Source organism: Anas platyrhynchos, chromosome 13 (genome assembly GCF_047663525.1).
Source record: "Anas platyrhynchos isolate ZD024472 breed Pekin duck chromosome 13, IASCAAS_PekinDuck_T2T, whole genome shotgun sequence".
In the NCBI taxonomy this organism is placed as follows: domain Eukaryota; kingdom Metazoa; phylum Chordata; class Aves; order Anseriformes; family Anatidae; genus Anas; species Anas platyrhynchos.
The window spans coordinates 1,267,894-1,289,460 of record NC_092599.1 but is presented as its reverse complement, the minus strand read 5'-3'; the positions used below and the strand labels follow the sequence as shown (position 1 = coordinate 1,289,460).

Below are 21,567 nucleotides of genomic sequence, written 5' to 3'. Positions count from 1 at the left end.
TCCAAAACATCTCATGAATGAAACTATGTTCTCCAGTAAACTGCTTCTTATCAAGTCCAGCTCATCTTCAGATGACTCCTTTGAATTCTCTGGCCCAATACAGTTTTAGCTGTAGTTCAGAGCTCATGAGGCGTACGTGAGGTTGCATGGTCAGGGAAAGTTTGACTTCAATTTGAAACCATGAGTTTCAGTTCTTTGTTCTCATAACACACTGCATAGCATCTTATTTTGTAAATACTTCAACAGCCTTCTGTGTGTCTAAACATACCGACACTGACACCCGTGAGAAAGAAAAATCTTATTTTTTTTCTGAAAAATGTGATGTGTTCAGGAGCAAATGAACCACATTGTGCACTAGTGTGTAAGCTGACTGGCTATTTGCAACTATTTCTAAACAAAATATTCCTCTATACAGTATTAGATTGTCTAAGTGTGCATTAAAGCTTAATGACCTATGAACTTTCAATTCAAAAAGTTAATCTCATTTAGCATCATAGTACCTCAAAACATGTATACCTGAAATTCCTAAAAGAATCCTTCAGCGCTTGATTCAGCCAACGTTAAACCAACCTTGAAGAGTTTATTCTTGGGGTGAACCAGTTTTATTGTTTTCTGAACTCTGCTAGGTTTCTGAAATATATTTCTTAGCAATGCTTATATTTCTGGGCTTTCAAGATGATTTGACAGCAAAGCCCTGTGATTCAATGACTCTATCCTTGCTATTTACGTATATTCATTTATTTGCAACCTGTATTTTTACCCAGGTGCTTAAATATAAAGATAGCTCCAATTTCAGACTTTTAATAGTTAAGCAGTGCTTTTTCTATGCATTTACTTGATCTCTGATTTCACTGGCAATTATTGCTGCAGGGAGATTTCTTCATTTGCACATTAGCACGTTAAAGCTGTGAAGTGTCTGTGACTTACATCACCGTTGGCTAGCCCGGTGCTGATTTTTTATGACTGTGGTACTTCAGCATTGAGTATAAATGACATCTACTGCAGATGTTTTAATAGGAGTGCTGAATGCACAGCAACATCTTGAGTAGGAAAGGTCAGTTTTCTAATCTAAAATCTATTCTCTTAGATACACGTACACACCTGAGAACAGAACTGTTACAGTGGGCTGAATCAGTGTAATTGAGAAAAAATCATGATCTGACAGATGGAAGTGGAAGTAGCTTCACAAAACTCATTGCATGAAGTCTGTCTGCAGACTGCGGCAGACTGGGGTTGGCAGAGGAGCAGTAAGGGACGCATTGTAAGGCTGCAAGAGAGCCTGGTTTCCTAATTTTGATTAGGGAGTATTAGCTGTGTCGGCATAGTTAAAGCTGGCTGCATTCACTTTTGGTGGGTTTTGGTGACTTAATCACTGAGTACAGTTGTATCCCCCTTTATATATCTTATGGTGATGTCTGACAGCAGGTCAATGTGTGCTAACTAAACAGAACCCCCACTCATTCCAGTTATAAAAGTTATCCCTGCTTGTTATCAGCACAGAGTAACTGGTCTAATTTCCACGTGTTACCTCTCCCTGTCAGAGCCGCACGAGGCAGTAGAGCTGTGTGGATCTGGGACGTTACAGAGGAGGAGCTGGAGACATGGCCATAAGGCACAAATGGGGTGCACCAGCACAAGGGAGGGTGCTCTCTTGTCCAGGGCTGTGCTGCTGCCCGGACCCTCCTTCTGCCACTCACCATCGTATGCAGGAGGTGATGTTTAGGCTGACGTTTTCTCCTAGCACGGAAAGACATTGTTCAGTTAGAAGTAGAAACTTGGAAGTTCATCTGCTTTCCCCAACAAAATCCATGGGGATTGAATTGATGGTGTTGAGATAAAGGCTTTTGTCTATAATGAGATCTTCTGAATTAGGATGGGCCGGATAGTTGACTGTAACTACATAGCAGTATTATTGGATCTTGTATTTCTTTGTAAAAAGACAATACATGGATTATATTGCAAAGAGTCCTGATTGTCATACTCCTCATGTTTAAATTACAATATTTACTCTAGCATATTGTTAGCTTTTCTCAAGCTCTAGTATTCAGCTACTTTCAAATAAAGATCTTATTTGGAGAAGCCTCAAGATTTTACAGCTTCTGTGTGTACAGCAGTGCCTGTGCCGCGTGCGAATATCAGAGGAGTAATAGCTCTGCTCCTGTTCTGGAGAGCCCTGCGTGTAGGTCCTTGTCTGTTAAGATGGATCTGCTTGCTCTGTGCTGTTGTGCCTGTTTCTGGAGAGGCACAAGCACAGCAGCAGCTGCGCTGGCTGAGCTCTGTGCACTGAAGCCTCAGTGCCATTAGGGAACAGCACGTATGGGCACATACAGCTACGGCCTGGTCCTTCAGGTGCTGCAGCACGGCCGTCCCTTTGCTCACAGGCCTCAGGCTGCTAAATGTGCTGTCGTGTGAAGAGTGCGTGTTTTTCTGCCAGCACTGAGCCGGCTGCTGAATTCTGAGTTGTACAAGTAATGGCTGCTCGCTCAACACTGCGAGCATCCCGCAGCCTTTAACTTCTGTCTCTTGTTAACAATGACTGTCACCAGGTCCTCAGCAGTATCATTACATAAATTCCTTTGAGAATGTGTTTAATTCTCCAGAAAATAAGCTGATGCCTACGTTCATCTGATATAAGCACTGAAGAACTGGGATTTTGATGTCTGTCCATTGTATGAATTATGTGTCATAAAAAAATCCTTGCAATGCTATTTACACTTCACATCGTATCCCCTACATTCGTGAGTATCAGTGAAGAGTCCAGAAAACTCAAGTGAAGGAGACAATGTGAAAAACCAAGCTCTCATCTCACTTCCTGCACAAGGAAGCCTAAGCCTTGCATTTGTGGCGGTGCAAAAAGTATGACCAGGAGTTCTTCAACCCACATTTCATTTCTGTCATCTGAAGGAGATCGTGTGAGAGGACTTCTTCATCGCCGTATTCTTGCTGCTCTGTTGTTCCCCTCACCCCCTTTGTTGCAGTATTATTCTCTTGTGAAGATTTGCCTGAAGCAGGAGACCAAAGCTGTTCAGTCTCTTAGGAATCACAATGATGAGCACTTGAGACTCTAGTGGGAAGTGAGGTTAAATTATTTGTCATCACCTTCAAACAGATCTTTTGGAAGCAAAAAATGCTCGTGTCAATAAATTGCTTTTGTGTTTCTTCCTTCTCCTGACATCCCAAGGTACTTCATTTCAAATCCGTGGTACAAAAGTGCATTCTCTTGAAATCACTTTGTGTGCATGTGTCTCAGGTGTCAGCTACTTCATTGTTGAAGAAAATAATGTTATTATGTGGCTCCTGAAGATCACAAAGTTAGCATGTAGGGTTTTTTTAAGCATGCTTTAAGGAGCAGGGACACACAAAGAACAGAAGACTTGCACATCACAGTACAAATGGACTTTGTTTCCCTTCTGTGTTGCTTGGTGTCTTCTGATCACGAGTCGTCGCTCTGTTTCTTGCTGCATCCAACACCTAAGTTCATCAGTGCTGAAGCTGCTGGTACGGCTGCTTTTGTCTGCAAGAAGCTAATGGCTTCTGTGGATTTCTTTCTCTTCCAGGAATAATTAATAATTGAATTTGTTTACAGTCATATACACAGAAGCTATTCCTAAAGCATGGGGTGTAATGTTCTGCAGATAAAGACAGCAAAATACTTGCCAAAATAACGCTGAAATTGGAAAATGAAATGTTAAAATTGTGCCCATCCTGTTGGAGAGCAGACCTTGGGCCTGACTTGCTGCTTGCTGCCTTACTGTGATGTTAGTTTGGTGTGAACTAGAGGAAACACTAGAAAGCCCATTAATTTGGATTTTTTTTTTAGTAATAAAGCCTGAAGGCTATTTGACATGTAAAACATGACTATTGATTTGAAGGTGTTTTTGTTTTGTTTTTTGATTTTTTGCTAGATCAAATTTAGGCCAAACTAATTGCACTGAAGTCCTTTTCTTTAAAACATAATTCAATCTTGCTTGTAAGAACGCTAGTATACTCTTTTTTCATGTAAGTTCTCTAATTGTATAATGAAATTCATGCTTGCCTTTCTGGGTGGGTAGTTGTGTTTGACTCCCTAACTTGACTGTACACAAATCCTGGATGTTTAATACTCAGTTAAATGGCTATTTTCAGTAGAGGCGATTCTTGTTACTGGAAATTCAATTAAGATTTTCAAATCTAGTTAATTTCTTTTGATTTTTGTGCTTTGAAATTGTTAACGTAGCTTTTTTTTTTTTTCTTTTAAGTGGATCTTGCTCAGGTTTCTTGTACAGTTACCTTCACTGCTAAAGGTTTTCTTTCTGCTGTGTATTCAGCTGTGCTTCTGGAACTTAATATGCCTAATCAGTATTGTTTGTGTGCAGAATTTAAATCCTAGATTCTCTTCCCTTGGCATGCATTTCTGTTGCATTGCTAATTTGGTTATGTAGCTGAGCTGAAACCACTTAAAAGCATTTTGCTCGTCAGGGCCTGGAAATGTAATAAGGTCTGTAATCAATGAGAGGGGAGTCAAATAATGAAAAGGACAGTATGTGAATCTTCACAGGCTGGAAGCTCTCACCCTGCTGAATTATTTGCAGTATTTCAATGTTTCCAGCATTGTAGTTGAAATTTAAAATTAAAGGGCTTTGGTAGAGGGAATGTCAACCCAAATTGCTAGGTTGGTAGTCTGAGACTTCAGTGCTGCAGTATGGTAATTAGGGAGTGAACCTATGAATGTGAAAAGGTGTAGATAATTAAATGTGTTCATATAGGGGGTTATATTTTTGCTTACTTTCAGCCACATCACTCTTTTGGACAGGTTTAGATATTTTTTGTGCTTGTAGTATCTCTGTAAGAAGGTGTTGATCTCTGCTTGTTAATAATTCTGGCCCCCCACCCCTACACTCAAAGAAGGAAAAAAAAGATTGTTGGGACTGATGGGTTTCTGGCAATGTAGGTCAGTTCCTTTTTGGGTGTCTAGTCCTTCAGTGACTCCAGGACATGAAGGCTTGGTGCAGAGGACGTGAGCTGCTGCCTGGTGCTGGCTGTGTGAGAGCATGGCAGTGCTCTGTGGGGAGGTGCTCAGGACGCAAAGCTCTGCTCCAGTAAAGCTGTAGTTCAGTAGCATGGGAGGCAGAGATGCAAACATACTAGCAGCAACAGGAAAATGGGCTTCTTGCCTCTACTAAAATCATTAGTTCTCAGTCATTAACAACTTGATTTCCTTTTCTGATTGGTATCAATCAGCTAATTTAAATTCACTGGTCCCTATTTCTAATTAAGGATGTTACAATGGCATCTTTCCCCCAAGTGAACATTCGCTTTGAAAGTCCCTAAAATATTTGCATGATTCTGAGGGCAATTTTTTAGTGCTGCTGGCAGTGCCCAGACCTGCCAGTACTGCAGGAGGGAGATCAGGGCTGACGTGAGGTTGGAAAGTGTCATGCTGCAGGTGGAACAAGTGGGCTGCAGTGCCCACGTGGAAAATAATAGATTGCACTTCTGCTGCTTTCATTGATGCAGCTCAGAACACTTAATGAGCAGTAATTATGTTTCACAAAACCCTGGTGAGATAGGTAAGTATAATCACAAGTTTGGCAGCTGGACAGATTGATCTATGCTGGTGTTACTCAGCCAAGGTAAGATGAGGTTCTAGCAGACAATTCAGAAGAAAAAAAAAAAAGTAACAATTCTTAACCCATTGTGAATTGTTTTAGATTCTGAAAATACCATTTGGTTTGCTAATTAATTGCAGAGGCACCTGGTTATCTGCTCCTACAACAATAAAAACAAGAAAGCTGTCTTATCACCTGGCCTTACCATCACATCACCACGTGATGCTTTCATCTAAGTCCAAGAGTGAATGTTTTGGGCACAAACAGGTTACTTAAAGTATGACGTTCACCTTTGTTGCTGCTATAGAGTCTTTATTTTTAGGGTCTCTGTGGTTTAATTTCTGCATTCCCATGTTCCATCTGCAAAATGCTTCCCCTCTCTCAGGCTTTTTATGCATTGGCCCATTGGATGAGAATATCACTGAGGGTTTGTACTTTCTACCACGCTGGGTGCTGCGGTGATAAGGAAATGACTTTCAAAGCACTGCTTTCCCCCAGTTGCAGTTCAGATTGCATTAAGGGTTTGGATTCCTTAAGTCCTCAGCTGCTAAAATATTTTAAAAGCAATCAGTGGATTCTAAAGGACGTTTCAGTCTCTGCAGGTCTGGGGAAGAGGGGTGCATAGTTAACACAAACATACTGAGCTTCCCCACGGTACGCGAATAGCAGGCATGTGTGCTCGATTCTCCTGAGCACCCCTTTGGTTGCATCTGAAGTGATTCTTTCTTCCCTCAATCTGGCTCTGTCTTTCAATTAGAGACTGGGATTTGAAACAGAACAAAACATTAGACTTTAAAATACCAGCTGTGCTTTATTTTAAATGCTTTCTTCTTTCAAAGACATACTTTGGGAGCGTGCAGAGCCTGGTGTTTTCTCTGTCTCTCTGAGATGGTCCCAGTGGGTTACGGTTTTGAGTTTGTGATTATGGGAGGATTTGTTTCTCTGGACTATGGTAAAATAACTTAAGAAGTGTTGATGATTCTAATATGAAGAAAGAAAGGTGACTTTTGTTTGTTTTAATTAGTAAAACCATAACCCAAAGTTTTGCATTGTATTGCCTAAAAGACATTTGTTAAATGGGCCCCAAGAGGGTTCATTTGTACCTGGCATCAGGCAAGCACTGCTCCTTACTGTCCTTCTGTGTGTGTATCTGTGCAGGGCAGGAGCGAATTGGCAAAGACTCGCACTACGAGCAGGAGGGGAAGGTGCAGTTCGTGATCGATGCCGTGTACGCCATGGCGCACGCACTCCACCACATGAACAAGGACCTCTGTGCCGACTACCCGGGGGTCTGCCCCGAGATGGAGCACGCGGGAGGCAAAAAGCTGCTCAAGTACATCCGCAGCGTTAACTTCAACGGTGAGCTGAGAGACTGCTTCCTCGGTAGCATATTGACCTGTCTATTTTTTTTTTCATTTAATTTCACCTCATTCAGTTCAGATTAATGCTTTTTTTAATAGCTTTGCTAGAGTTTGTGGCAGAAGACTGTGTTTATTTAGTGTCTATTTGAAAACATGTTTTAGCCAAGGCAAATAGGATACTCCAGTGCAGAGAAAGAAATTGTTGCCTTTTGAAGCCTGTCATTTCCTAGGGGAGAAATAGCTAAGTAAATGCCTAAGTTTGCCTTTGTTACGCCCGTTTCTCTATATTGTTTCCTCTACTTGGAGAAAACTAACTGGGGGAAATTCTGGTACCCTGAGCCCAACTTAGTTCCATGCTCAAGAGAAGGGGGAGGACAGCTAAAGCACAGGTCCGTTTGCAGAATTGGAACTACTATTTAGACAGAACAGTTACTCCAGCCTTCATTCCTCTGGTAAGTATTTAGAGGAAATGAAACATCCCAAGAATGAGGATGGGGCAACTTTCTCTTTGCTTATCACATATCTGTCAACTCCTTCCAAGGGGGCAGTGGTGGTTGCAATACCAGCCCTAAGTTTCATACAGCACAATGGGCTTTCATTTATTTTTCTCTGCATTGCACTGTATGAACCAAGCGTAAATATTAGCAAAATTTCTCTGCCTCTGTATGTTTTACTGTAACTTTATTAGTTTCATTAACACTCACCTCCAACTAGAGACAGCAGAGTAGATCGCTTTCAGAGGTAGCATTACAAACCTAATGTTATTTCCCCATCATAAACCTTGCTAATGTACATACCAGGAGCTCTGACTGCTCTGTCCTATTTCTGTATAAGGTTAGAGATCTGAGATCTAACCAGAAGTTAGACCTCCAAATATACATGTAAAACAGATTTAGGAAAGCACTGAAAAAATATCCTTTTGAAACATGGGAGGTAGCCAGGGGTGTCGCTGCCTCAGAAGAAGAGTTTGTGAAAGCTTCATATCCTCATTGGACAGCGTGCAGAGGTGTTTCTTGCCATAATCTAGTAATAAACACTTTTATTAATAAATTTAAAGCTCACATACAACCAACAGGACCTGGGAGACTGAACAGTATGCACACAGATGGTATTTCATGATCAAGTTTTGTCGCTTGTGCCAAGGACATTTTTTCATTCCTGTATAAACAACCCTATGAAAAGCAAGGTGAATATCAGGAGATTGCAATTTCCTCCCTTGAAGCAGTGGTGTTAATTACAGCCAGGAGCAAATTTTGAGATGAATAATCTGAGAAAGCCTGAAGAGTTCTTCTACCTTCCTCATTGTGGAAGTTTGTTGTTGTTGTTTGTTTTTCCTTTCCCATAGGACAAACTCACATAGAAGTACAGCATTATTTAACGCATCATGCCATGTCAGTTTTAGTGCTGGATAACAAGTCATGGATCATCATTAGAGAGTTCTTGCATATACAGATGTTGAATATCCATCTAGCTATTTTAACAGAGCTGAGAAATAATTTGAGAGACTGGGTGCCCAGTTAATTTTGCCTACTGCCTAGCTCCAAGAATTGGTTTATTCTGACTTTGTTTTCCTTATTTCTGGTTTGTTTGTTTGTGGGTTTTTTTTTGGTCAGGATTTTAAAAGTTGACTTTTTTTTTCCTCCATTTCTGATTGATTTACATTGCCATATGGTGTTTTTCTTTGCTTGTACACACGTAACTCACATCCAGCAGAGGGACTTGAAATTGCCATTCTCCTTCCCTCCAATGGAAAAAAAGCAAATGACTAAGTGAAAACAGTTTTAAAACTTTTAAATCTCTCATGGCCATCTAGCTTTAGCCATTTCCCTGAAAAGAACCACTTCCTTTAAGGTTTGGTATCCAGGTGTGGAGTTTAGCCTGATTGCTCATGGGTTTGCACACCCGTGCGCAGTGTTCAGCTGCAAGCCTTTTGGGGCTGGTTCCTGTGACTATGGGGAGAGGTTTTGTGGATCCTGCTGTTTTTCCATGTCGTATAAAAGTAAATTCCCAGAGTTGCTGTGGGTTGATTCAGCCATCCCAGTGGCACAGGATAAAAAACCATCATACAACTCGCCAGCCAGCCAGAAAAATGCAGAGGGATGCGGGAATAGAAGAAGCTGTGAGAGAGGCTTCTGCAGGTCTGGGTGGTGTAGTGCTGTTTCGATGAAGCCGGGGAGCTCTGGGGATGCTGGTGCCCACATGTTCCTTGGCTGTCACACTACAGCTGGGCTACTGGGCTTGCTTCATCTGTCTCCATTTTAGCCTTGCCCTTACCCTGCCCTTCTCTGGGTCACCAGTGCAGCCATTGAATTCCTCTTGGGGACAGGGGTGGAAAATATCAGTTAGTCTGTGCTTAAAATCCCGTTCCTACTGGTCTTCTACCACAATCTGCAGTAAAAACAGAGGAGAACAGTGGGAGTGTTTCACCCAAATTGTGAGCCAGAGAGGGAAAAATAGAGCCGTTTTCAAGCATTGTGAGCCCATTAGCTCGAGACCCTCTTTCTATGTAATAGATTTCTTTGTGACTGTGCAGCTGGAGCCACCCTGCATGTCCCTGCTTCTGGAGCCTTTTCCTTGCACAGGTAATGACATTCATGCAGAAAGAGCTCGAGCAATCTTTAATGAAGAGACTGGATTTGTACTAGGAGCTCAGTATGAATTTTGATCTTGTCACATTATCTTGAGAACAAAAAGCCCCAAAATATGGAAAATTTCAAACCCCAAGTGCTCATGCAGTGAGATGCTGAAAATCTCACCATGCAAAGTGTCCCCAGTGAAAAAGGTAAAGGCTTTGCTACTTGTGAGCCCTTTGGGTCCTTAAGCTGCAGTCAGCATGAGCTGAATAATAAAGAAACACCTTAGCTAGTCACACCTGGCTAGCACCCTGTCCTCCTCCTATTAATTCATTTCTCATCTTGTGGTGATTAAGAGATTGAATTCATACAAATTCAGTCCGATCCTGTGTGGTTTTTTCAAATGCATCCTGCAGGTGAATGTGTGTTATGTACTCTCCATCTGTGTAGTGCGAGGACAGATTATTTGTTGGGAACTGAAGATGAATTAAATTGTCATAGCCTCTGAAGGAGCAAGAAGCTGCAGCCTGCAGGCTACTACTCAGTTTCTGAAGTGCTTGCTGGAGCTGTAACAAAACTCGTACAAATCCTAGCAGAAGGAAAATAAAAACAACTCATCAACCATATATTACAATAATTATAAGATCAAGAAGTCAAATAATAAATAGGATCATTTCTGAAAATCCTTTCTTCTCCACAATGAGGCTTTCCTACATACGTGTTATTTTCCTGAGTGCACAAAGAAGTGGAGCTGCAAGGAGAGACTGAAATGCTGGAACAATTTTTAACCAGGACAGAAGTGGCAGGGTCCCTGCAGAAAGAGCACTGAAACATGCACCAGAGCCCACACAAAGGTTAAGGAAGGTTTGCACTTACGAAGCAGATCCTTGGCTGGGAGTCCAATTACTCCAACTTCAAAGCTGGAAAATGGGAAGCCTCTGCTTGACTTCTGACCTGAGATTATCACAGTTCTTTGTGGTTCCATAGCTAGTCGTCTTCCCTGCCGATCCCTGACTTTTCACAGACTTTTTTTCCTGTATAATTTTAAAGCATAAATGGTGACAGACCTGAAAACAGCAACAGGCGTTTCCTGCTGACTATCAAGTATCCGTGCATAAGGCTGGTGTCCCAGGGAGCTGAGCTGGGGAGGTGACCCAGCACCTGATGCTGGGCGGTGCTGGCTGCAGACCTGCAGCACCCAAGCCCACCACTGCTGTTAAATGCTGACAGTTAAAATCGGCCCTAAAGGCTGTCTGCATGCAGCTGCACAAACAACTGGCAGTAACCTACCCAGAGTTTTACTGCTTCCCCAGAGCACAGTAACATGATGTGCAGCTGTGATCTCTTCTTCGTGTCCAGGCTGGGTTTTGGTCAGAACGGGACTGAGAGGGGCAGCCACAAACGTCTGTGGTGCATTTTGGGAGCAGCGCTTGAGCTCGTAGACTTTGAATTGTACTTTCCTTTTTGTCAGTTCTGTGAGGAAAGGGGGAAAAAAAAAAAAAAAAAAAAGAGAGAGAAGAAAAAAAAAAAGGAAAGAAAAGGAAAATAAAAAAAAAAAAAGCTTAACTAATAATATACAACCTTTTAAAAGCCATGATTAGCTAAATCCCATTTACCATTTGTGCTGACTTTTAGTATGAGCCAAGGAATTACAGCCAGTCCTCCTTATTCCTTCTAAGTGTTTTCACTGTAAGTGTATTCTGGCTACATTAATCTGTAATGACAATTAAATATTGGCCTTGTGCTCATAGGAACCTGGGAGGAGAGATTTCAGTGGAAGATTTTCTGAGCTAGTCTTTCAGCTGAGTCTATATCTGATCTTGGAGGCTTGCAGGATGGGCAGGAAACAATCTACCAGGGCTGGAGCAGAAACTATGCTAATTTACCCCTTCAAATCTTCTTTTGCTCACTGGAATTCAATGAAGAATGGGAATCATGAAGAAAACCATAATCTTAAAGTTCAGTGCTACTACAGGAGAGATTTTTCATTGCTTTAGGGGAAAAAAAATGTTACACAGAGGGAGGAAGCTTTGAATATAGAGATACTGGAGCATTGTCATAATCTTCAATCTTGACACAATATTACTCTACCACCCTGAAACCTATTTTAATGCATCTCAAAATAAATGTCACCCCCGAAGTTTTCACCTAGATTGCTGAGGAAGTGCAGCAGTGACTTGAATTCTCATTTAGGAGAAGATTCACATCTAATGGCACGGTAATTAAAATGCAGCTGCCCTGGTGAGCACTTGCCTGTCTTAGGACCAGGAATGGTTTGTGCCAGCACCGAGTGATCAGAGCTGGGGCTGGCTCTGCTCAGCACCAGGTGTGGAGGAAGGTTAGGGGTTCCTTGCCTTGCTGCTTGCCCTGCATTTCATCACACATTACATGTAGTTACCTTGGTGTGTGGCGGATAAAGCTAATTCAGCATCATGATCCTGAACAGCTCCCAACCAAGACACTTCTCAGCCCGTGTCAGAATCACGGAGCCCACATAGGGGAGCACCCAAGGAACGGCCTTCCTGTAGTTTTGTCTGTGCTTTTCCATCCCAACCGCATGCTGATTACAGGCATAAGAACATATTGTGGAGGAGGAAGCTATTTCTGGATGCCAGTCAAGATTCACTAGACCTGGGCTGACTTCTGACAGCAGTATCTCTCAGAAGCAGATGGAACGTTTTCTGGGGGGAAAAAAAATCATTTAGAGGCTCCATTCACAGGCATGATTTTCACTAAAGAACTCCCTAAGGAAAGAGAGATGGGAAGGGAGGCTGGAGGGCAGGAAGAAAAGCCTTCTGATATTTCTTGCTGTGTGCAAAGCTTGAGTGAAGTAAGGCTGATTTAGTTTTGCCTTGTTTTATATTTTCAGTCAGTGGGTTTGGGCGGTGGTAATTAATCACCAGAAGAGGGCTAAGATTATTCCACCATGTCCAAAAGTAGCTGGTTTAGGTGGTTGGGGTGATAGATAACCTTTGCCTGAAATACATTGCCAGTCTGAAAACTCTCAACCTTGACTAAATAAAATAGCTATCGTAAAGCTTTGGCTATTTTTTTTTTTTTTTTGGTTGGATTTTGTCTCGTTTCCTTCCCCCAGGTAGTGCTGGCACTCCAGTGATGTTTAACAAAAATGGTGATGCACCAGGACGCTATGACATCTTCCAGTACCACACCACCAACACCAGCACCCCAGGCTACCGCCTCGTCGGCCAGTGGACAGACGATCTCCAGCTCAACGTGAGTCCTTTCTGTTCTTTACTTTTTTGTTTGTTTGTTTTCTTTCAGGTGCACTCACTAAATGGTCATTTTATTTTTTTCCACCATGCAAAACTTAACAATCTTTACCATTTCTTTGCAGCTACGTAGTACTTTATTTTTTGCATTGTGTCATCTTTTACTTTGTTCTGCCACCTTTTCTCTGTGCTGTGAATACCAAAGCTCCTCAGATGAATAGGGACATTAGGCAGTCATGCAACTTTTATTACTTCTGAATGTCCAAGGTCCCTAGTTGTCAGCTTGGAAAATCAACCAGTAATGCCTTGCTGTTTGAAACCATTTGTAGATGCTCTTCAGTTTCTCTAGTTTTAGGAAAGCTAAAACTATGTATTTTTTGGATGACTCGCCTTTCCTGTACTACTTTCAAGCAAAAGATATCTGTATGAACAAGATGTACCTTTTGTAATGATGAGTAAAAAGAGGGGAGAAAAAAAAAAAACAAAAAAACAAAAAAACAAGGATGTAAGAATAAGTGATCAAAGATTCAGTAGATGCTTCAATGTTGCCCAGAAGAAACAAATCTGACTGTTAGCTGAGGAAGCTGGAAACTCTTTGGGAACTCTTGCCAGCTCCATCCACGCAAGGATGCTCTGTGGCAGGCTTGTGGCCTAGGCCTGTGTAGATCTGGGTTCAGGCTTTCTGCCTGATTTTGTGCAAATTACTTGAGCCCCAAATACCTGGAGAAGATGTGCCAGTTTAACCATATAGCTCTTTGACCCCTTGTAGATAGACACTAAAGCACAAAGACAATACTTTCCATTCAATTTGACTGTTCTGCAAATTGCTGAAGAAACACCAATTCCTACCAAAGGGTTTTCAGGTTTTGGTCCAGGCTCCTCCTGGTGTTGTACCAGGTCCTTCTCCAGCTCTGGTCTGGCAGTGCCCATCCTGGTTCCTTGCCGGCCCCACAGCTGGGTTTTCTGTGGGGAGTAGGTGCAGGGAAAAGGAAGGGAAGGCTATTTCTGTGGGTTTCAAATTTTGATGCTCAATTTGAGGCAAACTTCTGTATTAACTTATAATTTACAATTCTTTTAGCAAAAAATATTAATAATTTATTAAATAAATCTTTATATAAACTACACACCCAGATTCATTAAAATTTAAAACTAAATTAATGGAGTTTAATTTGTATTCCTGTTGTTGTGCTAAATGTTTCCATAAAATGCTTACTTTCCTCACGCTCATATCCCCATGGCTACAGTGTTAAGTCAATAGTTGAGGCTGGCTCAGTAACTTCTCTTCTACTCACTTGCGGGTCCTAGTTTCTCACCAGAATCCCCAGAGGATTAATATTGCTATGACATTCCCTGCGTGTATTTTCTTACAATCACAAAGAAAACTGTGGAGTTTAGAGAAGTCAAGGATGCACTAAAATAGCTAAACAAAATAATAGCTGCTATTAAATATGTCCCAGGAAAAACTGCCAAAGGCTACAGTTTGCCTTTAGTAATTATGTGGGGCTAACACTTCAGGATATCGTCCCAGTTCTCATTTCTTTAATACCAACAGAAGAGAAACAAAGGACGTAATAATGTCTGCCTTTATTTGTTACTCTGTAAAGCATGTAGAGGTTGCCCAATAGAATGCTCTATAGAAATGCAAGAAGTTGGCTGACCAGCTCTGTTACCTGGCTGACTTCTACGAATGCAACTTGCAGTGCTTTGAGGTACCTGAAGAGGACAACACATCCCTCCTGGAGGCACTGATGTGCCTGAAGGAGACAGAAATGGATCACTCCTACAGGAGCTGGGCATTCTCATGGGAAATTTGGTGGTATTGCTTCTTTCTCTATACAGAGTTAACTCAGCAGGTTCCTGTTTTATGTTTTCATATACAAACCTCTGCAAATCCTTGAACTGTCAAAACACAAATGTAGTAGGAAAAAATCCCTGTGAAATTGTTGAATCTTGCTTTTCCAAGGATTTGTCGTCTTCATACTCTACCACAGCAGCATTCTCTATCATGTTCCCTGTGACTCCTTCCCATACTTGTCTCCACAGTTTCTCTGCAGTGCCTGAACTCCCTCCCACACTCCTATATCATTTGCTGTGCAAGCAACAGCCTGTATTGTGGCTGTCTTTGAATTATACATACGCCAGCTGGTCGGCTGGCAGGCCAAACCGAAGGGGGAGAGAGAAGTTCAGTGCAGGTGGGTCTTTCTTCTAACTATCCACTGCAGACACATCCTTCAGAAACCTCTGCTTGTATCAAATACATTTCAAATTGGCCAGCAAGTTCTGCGAGTTCAAAAGTTACAAGAAAGGAAGTTGGCGCAGACAGATGGCTGGGCAGACAGTATGCGCATATGTTCCACTTCCTTCAAATTTTGTCTGGAAATTATAGCAAAATTTAGGAATTCCCAACAGATGCGCAGAAAGCAAATTTAAGTAAAACTAATCTTGCTGTTAATAATTGCAGTTAAAGATGTAGTTTACACAAGGGTATTGACCGGAAAGTAGACTGCTGTTGGATTTGAACAAGCAGGCATACTGGGTCAGTCTCTTGCACTGAAGTGAGTGCCAGATCTCCATTTGACAAAAAAGCCAGTTTGGGCCATTTTGTTCCACCTCTACCCCACTTTTCTATTTCCTACTGACGAGCTTTTGGGGGTTCATTAAACGCCAAGGTTGCTCAAAGTGTGCAGTTTGTTGAGTGGCTCGGTCCAGGTTTGGCCGTGCAGTGCCATTGAGGCTGCTCCAAGAGCAGGCTGGAGACACCCATCCCCAGAGCTTGGGCTGTTGCACAGGAGTGCTATCCAGCTCTGTGATCTAGGACCAAATGAGCTGTGGGGGCACCGAGGCCCTGCACGGAGGACCGAAGGTCTTGGCTGAGCATTCTCCGTGCGGGAAGCGCTCTCGGCTCCGATGTGTGGCAGGCACCCGGCTGAGCTGTGCTGCTCTTGTGCTGTCCTCCCACAGCCTGGGGCACGGCGGTGGGCAGGAGGTTCTGCCTCACCTCCACGCTTGTCCTGGTGAGCAGGGAAGTGGTTACAGGAGACCTATTTATCTGTCATTAGAGAGGGGTGTCTTCCTAGAGCAGCTAATGTTTTCTTCCAGTTCTAATTAACGCTGTGCTTCTAGGCTATTAGTGTTTGCATAGGCTGCATCGTGTTGTTTTAATTGTGTTGACATCTCCAGCTCGTCGGGTGTGCTCTTCCAGCTCAGTGCTATGGCTCGTAAAGGTGCCACTGGGTGCCTGGGTGCTGATCTGAGGCTGCAGCACATTTTCAGGATGACTGAGGAAAGCGCATCCTCAAATGATAAAGAGCAATGGTGGAAAACGTTGTGTCCTTACTGCTGTTACTGGGTTAGAGGGGATTCAAGTAGCTTTAACCTGAAATACGCTTCTCTTGCAGAGCATCAGGAGAGGTTGCCTGTTAGCTCCAGATGAAATTAAAATGTCTCTAATTTGTTTGCAAATAGAAACAAAAACATATTAAAGACGCCTAAACACTGTGTGCAGAGCTGAACAACAACAAAAAAAAATCGGTATTGTTTTAGAGATGTGCCCCTGAATTGTAAATTGTTCAGTAACATTAAGCAGTGTACAGCTTGAAACGTGACTGCCACTTAAATGGAGCCTTTTGTGTGCAGAGTCAGGAAGGCTGGCTGCTTGGCAATTCCTAGCTCTTTTTATAATTTCCTCCAGCAATAAGTGATACATTGCTGCAATCTTTCTAAACAAGTGCTTAGAAGATTAATAGTATTGATAATTATCAATATGGTTCCATAAACATGTACATTACACAGATCTAACTCCTTATAAATCCTGGCTCGTGTTATATAGTGCAAAGGAAATCACTCCGTGCTTATTAATAACTCCCTCCTCCTTGGGGAAATAGCTATGCTAGGTTATTTTCTTCACTGTAGGTTCAGGCCAGTATTTTAAAGAAACAGAAAGACGGGGGGAAAAAAATCAGTCTTGTTTTAAAAAAAAAAGTCACATTCATGTACCTCAGTGTCTCTGGTCTCAGAGCAAACAAGGTGCTTCAAGCTCACTGCTCAGCTTTCACCCTACAGTGAGAGAAGCCAAGGAAGGAACAGGGAGCTGTCCCTGGCCTAACGGGAGGATTGCAAAGCAAGCAACTGCCAAAGATGATGCAATTTCTACGCTGTGATTCTTTTTTTTTCCCCACAAATAGAAATATATTAAGTAACTTCATAATCATCTGTGCAATTTATGCAGATCCTACACACTTCACCAACTATTGAAGCTACTTGTGCTCAGACTAATCCGAAAACGTCTCTGTTACAGAATTTGAAAATAAATGTTATGAATAGCAAGCTAATGAAAAGAGTAATTAAATGTCTAACCTTTTGCTGAGAGACCTATACGTACCTGATATTTTTGGTAAAATATCCAGAACAGCAATTGGATCCAAGCAGCTATTCAGTGAAGCTTGATGCTCAGCAGTATTCTGCCAACAGATGGCATTTTTCTAAAATAACGTGTTGAAATTTCTGTTCATTGTTTTCTGTGTTTTGTTTTTGCTTGCAGTAGAGCATGTTCAGAGCAGATGTATTTTGCAGAATATTTTACAGCAAAGGACGTGTCTTTCTGGAGCATATGCAAATTTCAGTTCTCTGGAAGCCTGGGATTTAACCAGTTCTGGTGGAAGGGGAGCAAAAGGGCACATATCTGGCCAGTTAGAAGTTTTTGCTTCAAATAGCCAGGGATGAGAGTTCCACCACCGGTGATTTAGGTTAGTTTTGAGGATTTTCATACATTTTAAAAAGAATCTATTTGACCTATTTTTTAAGTAGTTTATCTGAAATTTAAAAATAGAAATATGACCTTTCCCAACCCAGAAAACTTTTAGCTTAATTTCACCTGAGTAAATTCATGTGCAACTGAAAGCACAGTTATGATAGCATTATCAGTACTAGCTCCTGCACGCATGTAATACATAATTGCAAAACCTATTTGCAAACATATAAAAAGTGTTTATATGCATTTATGTGTGTCTATACGGGTGGTTGGATATACGTGCACAGCCCTTTGTCGTATAGAATCCATAAGATTTCTGTTGGTTTGCAACATGCGACTGAGCTTAAAATCATGCTTTAAAGATTACGACAAGACGGATAGAAATTGGTATCAATTTCCTTTCTCATTTCAGCTATTGTCACATAAACTGGCCCTTGTAGTGTCATTTCCCATTCCTGTTACAGACGGTAATGAGTAGCTGGTACAAAGATGATGCATCTATATTACAGCCTGCAGCCTGAAATCTTGGGAGATGATGGGTTGACAGGAGAGATACATTATTCAGGTGTCAGACAGACTCATTACGCAAATTCAGCAAATGAGGTCGGGGTGCTATCGAAAATTAAGATTTTAAGTATTAAGTATGATTAGTATGTTTTGTTTTCATGTGTCACTGCAGAACCTTAAGCTTTCAGCTGAGGCAGACACTCGCTGAAAATTGCCACAATTTACATTTTTAATGAAATTGGCTAAAGCCTTAGATTTAATTAACTCTACGTTACAGTATGTTGACATATACGGAGATGTGATTGTATTCAGAAATAACTGGCTTCCTAATAGCTGAAAAAATATGAATTATTTTAGTGACCAATGCCTCATTACATTTTCAGGAAGTAACTTCATTTGGGCTGTTCCTCCTTATAGCAGCATTACTCAGTCTGTGCCATTCCTGGTGAACTGAAACTGTCCTTAACTCTGATCCTGAACTGGGGCTATGTTCCATAACACCTAAATGCAAGGCATTCTATATTTTCTCAAGGCATACTTTGGAAATATTGTATCTAAAAATATTTAGTTTTATGTTATATTTAAAAATAAATAAAAACTACTACTAATAATAAAATCTTCCACGGTTTAGACCTCATTTAGATGAGGTAAACCTACCTGAAGCTCTCCTCCCCAGTAGCATTTCTATTCTGCTTTCCTGACCCTGGTCCTGTTTCTCCCTCTGCTTTGTAGCATTGCATCACATAGCCTGTGCGTAAAACCTGGCAATAGCCTCACTTGTGAGGCCACAGGTGCCTGGTTTTCTGGGAATTAATTCACAGAGTAAGCACTGCTAAATGCAAAGTCATCCCAGAAAGGTCTGCAGCCCGTTTTCAAAATTCCTTGCTGTAGCTGGGCTTTGTGAGCTCAGCCTTCATTGCACCTTCAGCCAAATTGGGTGTGATCTGGTCAGAAATGCAAAGGTGAGTAACTATATCGGTGTGTTGCTAAAATACATCCTAATTACATGTTTTGGTGAGACAGTTCACTGTGCCCAACGTGTCAATAGCTATAATGTACATACTAATGATAAATGTTGTTTATTTTGTTCTGTTATTAAATCCTCTGATCTTTCATTGCTCATGTCAACCACGAGCAGCACAAACACCTTTAATTATCTTAACTTGCGGAATTAATTTTCTCTCAGCCAACTGGAAGGGAATTTTTCAAGCCACTGGCCTGCTGAATGGCCATATGCTTATTCCTCAGTCCTCAGTGATTCCAGATCAGCTGCCTGAAATGTGCAGGAGCCAGCAGTGGGCCCCAGTCCTGCCAGCCCTGCTCTGGAGCCGTGGCCATAGTGCAGCTCGGTGCGCTTGTGGGATGGAACCAAGGCAGGCCACAGTACCACAGGTGGCTTTGATGCATTAAGCTTAGAAACTGCTGCTGTAAATAACTTTCTTCCAGATGAGGGCAAAACCTGAAAATACGTGCTGGTAACTATGTGAATCAAGCTTATTTTGTATGACAGAAGAGAGCTAAACAATTTGTTGCAGGTTGTCGGTAAGTGCCCATGCATTCTTCAAAGAAAAGTCAGTGCATGTTGTAATCCAGAGAATCTCACAGGTGTGTCCCCCAGGTTAGATAACCCCCACACGAGGAGGCACAGGCCAGTGAGGACCCTTTCCTGGTTGTTACCTGACATACTTGAAAATCACAAGAGAAGTATTTTAAACAAAAGGTTATTCAGTGATTCGAGCTTTCCATTTAGATTTTTGCTATATAAAAGTAGGAAGGCAATAGTTAAATCTTACATCTCACTCTGAAAACCAACTCAGACTTGGAATTAAAGGTGTGAAATGTCATTTTTTCTTTGTTACTGACCCATTTTGCCTAGGTTGTAATGTATACTGCATGAGCTGTGCTACCTTTAGGCAAAGCAAAGTGTATTAAGCTGTATCAGCTTCTGGCGACACTGAGCATCAGTATAATTTTCTTCCAGGTCTAAGAATGTCACAAGGTAAAATGCTTATAAGGATATAAATGCTAAGAGAAACCAGGCTGAGAGAATATCTAAGATATAGCACATATCTTTTCAAAGATCGAGGGAAAGTAATAATAACAATAAGGAGCTCATAAAAGCTGTAATGGAAAAAAAATATATGTATCAGACAACTTCTTGACTTCAGAATTTGCCTCATCTTGTGGTGTTCTCTTAAACGTACAGGAGCCTGTGGGCAGTCAGACTTGCTCTGAGAGCAAGTAAGGTGAGAAATAGAAGGTCAAAAAATAAATAACTTGTATTTTTAAAATAAGTGATGTTTTTGCTCCTGCACATCACTTCTTAAATCCCTTTTTGCAAATCTTCTGTACTTTTGCCAGCAAAGATGTTTAAGAGCAAATACTTTGCTGGGATTTCTATGGATAATTATGAGTTTTGCTTGCTTTTGGCAGTAGTAATAATGCCAGTTGATGTGTTATTGAGGATTTAGTATTCTTTTCCAATACCTGAAAATGGAAAGATGCTTTCAGTGACAGATGTGTCTTGTTGCATTCGGAGAACTTCATCCAGGCGAGTAGGGGCAAACCCTGTGTCAGTGCCGCTGCTGCTCTGAGCAGGAGGCCAGGCACCACGAGTTGTACAACAGCCAGTGAGCACTTCAGATTTTGCAGTTCCCTGCCAGGTAATCGAGTTCTCTTCTTAGATCCGTTGTGAACTTGTGGGACATGCACTGGGTGAAAGAGTCCTCTCAGAGGGCTGCTAACTCAGCTCTTCGGGACAAAGCACCTGGTGAGGTGCAGGTAATGGTGTAGCCTAATGCAAAGGGCAGCGAGGTTTTACTCTTTGCCTTGGTTGCAGAGAAGATGTGCTCTTCGTATGCAGAACCTGGAAGTAGGAGTACCATGCAGGCTTACAGGCATTTGATCTCAGCTTTAACTTTGTATGTTTGGCAGATCCTCAGCAGATGAGGACTGGCATTTTCAAGCGACATCCTGGAAACTGGCTCTTTTGTCTCCATTTTTATTTACTGGGTTTGCACGTACAGTATTTTAGGCTATTGTATTAACAGATATGAGAACAATTGGCTTAATGCTGTTTTGTAGCCTTAAAACACAATCCAGCTGTGTTCTGGAAAATGAAATTTTAGAACCAAACAGATGCACGTGCCAAGGATAGCAGAATGTAATTATGATGATTGCATAATATTGCACTTGTTTTATTTAGAGGGGACTAAGAAATTCTGTAAAGGGTTTTAGAAAGCTCTGCCCACACCAGGACCATGTGAACGGCCCTTAGAGTTTCCAACAATTAAGCAAATTATAAAGGTTTCCAAAGGAGTTCATGCATTGAGTAGGTCAAAAATAATCATTTTTAAAATGTCCCTGAATACTGACTTACATAGAAAAGTGATGTGGTTTGCAGCAAGACTATAACATTGGATATATAGCGTGCATTTTAATGTGTCCCAGGCTAATTGTTTGCGTGGTAGGCAATAATGGCCCCAAATAAAGAGCTGAGAAGAGTCTTTAGCCTGCACTTAAGAAAGGCTTTTCCTCAAATTTTATTTGCTTTGTTTT

The 21,567-nt window shown here is 41.6% G+C and overlaps 1 protein-coding gene across 6 annotated transcripts in view; it reads left to right on the top strand.

Annotated features, from left to right (window-relative positions):
- The window catches only part of GRM7 (glutamate metabotropic receptor 7), a 260,837-nt gene that overhangs the window by 171,591 nt on the left and 67,679 nt on the right, over positions 1 to 21,567 (top strand). For 5 of the 6 annotated variants that reach the window (XM_072044279.1, XM_072044276.1, XM_027467423.3 and 2 more), the window contains exons 6-7: positions 6,747 to 6,947; positions 12,617 to 12,756. In XM_072044279.1, coding sequence (XP_071900380.1) covers positions 6,747 to 6,947; positions 12,617 to 12,756 — 341 coding nt within the window. Of the gene's footprint in view, positions 1 to 6,746; positions 6,948 to 9,938; positions 11,002 to 12,616; positions 12,757 to 21,567 lie in introns of those variants that run through there. The other variant, XM_072044280.1, reaches the window with a different exon arrangement.